This window comes from Penaeus monodon, chromosome 21 (assembly GCF_015228065.2).
Source record: "Penaeus monodon isolate SGIC_2016 chromosome 21, NSTDA_Pmon_1, whole genome shotgun sequence".
Lineage (NCBI taxonomy): Eukaryota > Metazoa > Arthropoda > Malacostraca > Decapoda > Penaeidae > Penaeus > Penaeus monodon.
The window spans coordinates 8,451,605-8,452,582 of record NC_051406.1 but is presented as its reverse complement, the minus strand read 5'-3'; the positions used below and the strand labels follow the sequence as shown (position 1 = coordinate 8,452,582).

Here is a 978-nt window from a genome sequence, read left to right as displayed (position 1 = left end):
ACTTAATTCATTTGCAACAAAAAGGCCCTTGATTCGCGTCGCCGCGGATCGGCCTCTTTCGCCCCCTGTGTTTACATGCGGCCACAGAGAGCGGTCTCATCGGACGCCCAGAACGTGGTCGAAAACTGACAGAAATCCAGACTAACCGACGCACCGTTAGCATGTGGCCAGAAGTGAAAAAAGTAAAGGACGAGAACCGCTACGAGCTGGTGCTCATGGGAGAAGACGTCAATAAGAAAATAGAGAAAGAAGAAGGATTGGATCCCGACTTGTACGAGCTCACGCAGCTGAATTTCCTTCGCGTGTCCAAGTCCCCCTTGACTTCCATCTCTGAGAAAATTAGTCTCCTCGTCAATCTCACAAATCTTGTGCTTGATGGCAACAAACTAGAAAGCCTCTCCGGGGCTGTCGGGAAGCTGGACAAGCTGAAGGTACTTGACCTATCAAGAAATTCTCTTGTTACGTTACCTGAGGAAATTGGTCAACTGACACGCCTGACAACCCTAAATGTCAGTGTTAATAAGCTCACGTCCCTCCCATGCTTGAATAACTGCAGCCATCTGGCATTATTGGATGCCAGGGAGAACTGTTTGACTGAGTTCCCTGATGTTTGTCATGATTCTCTTGCGCTGCTCGCTGATATCAAGTTTGCAAGAAATAAGATCAGTGAGATCCCTGTTTCTGTGCAGGTGCTTCCATCCCTGAAGCACTTGGATTTGGAAGACAATAGCATCAAAGTGGTTCCTGGGGAGCTCATTGACTGCATCAAACTAAAAGGTTAGTGTTATCTCATGCAATAGGTACTTCAACTATGGTTAGTCCCATTGTGAAATTAACATCTTTTGGGGGAAAGTCTTGCTTGCAATTATGCAACAATGTTACTTAAATTGAAATAAACCATTATTACAGTGTTATTATGTTATTATATTTTAGGATTTTGACAGAATGACTATGTGATTGGGTGATTTTTATTTGCAA

The 978-nt window shown here is 44.2% G+C and overlaps 1 protein-coding gene across 1 annotated transcript in view; it reads left to right on the top strand.

Moving 5' to 3' along the window:
- Positions 1-58: 58 nt before the first annotated feature.
- LOC119586176 (leucine-rich repeat-containing protein 47-like) overlaps positions 59-978 on the top strand; it is a gene marked incomplete in the record, with an annotated part of 6,621 nt that continues 5,701 nt past the window's right edge. Inside the window, 1 exon segment of the mRNA XM_037934878.1 lies at positions 59-777. Within this exon segment, the coding sequence (XP_037790806.1) occupies positions 162-777 (616 nt within the window).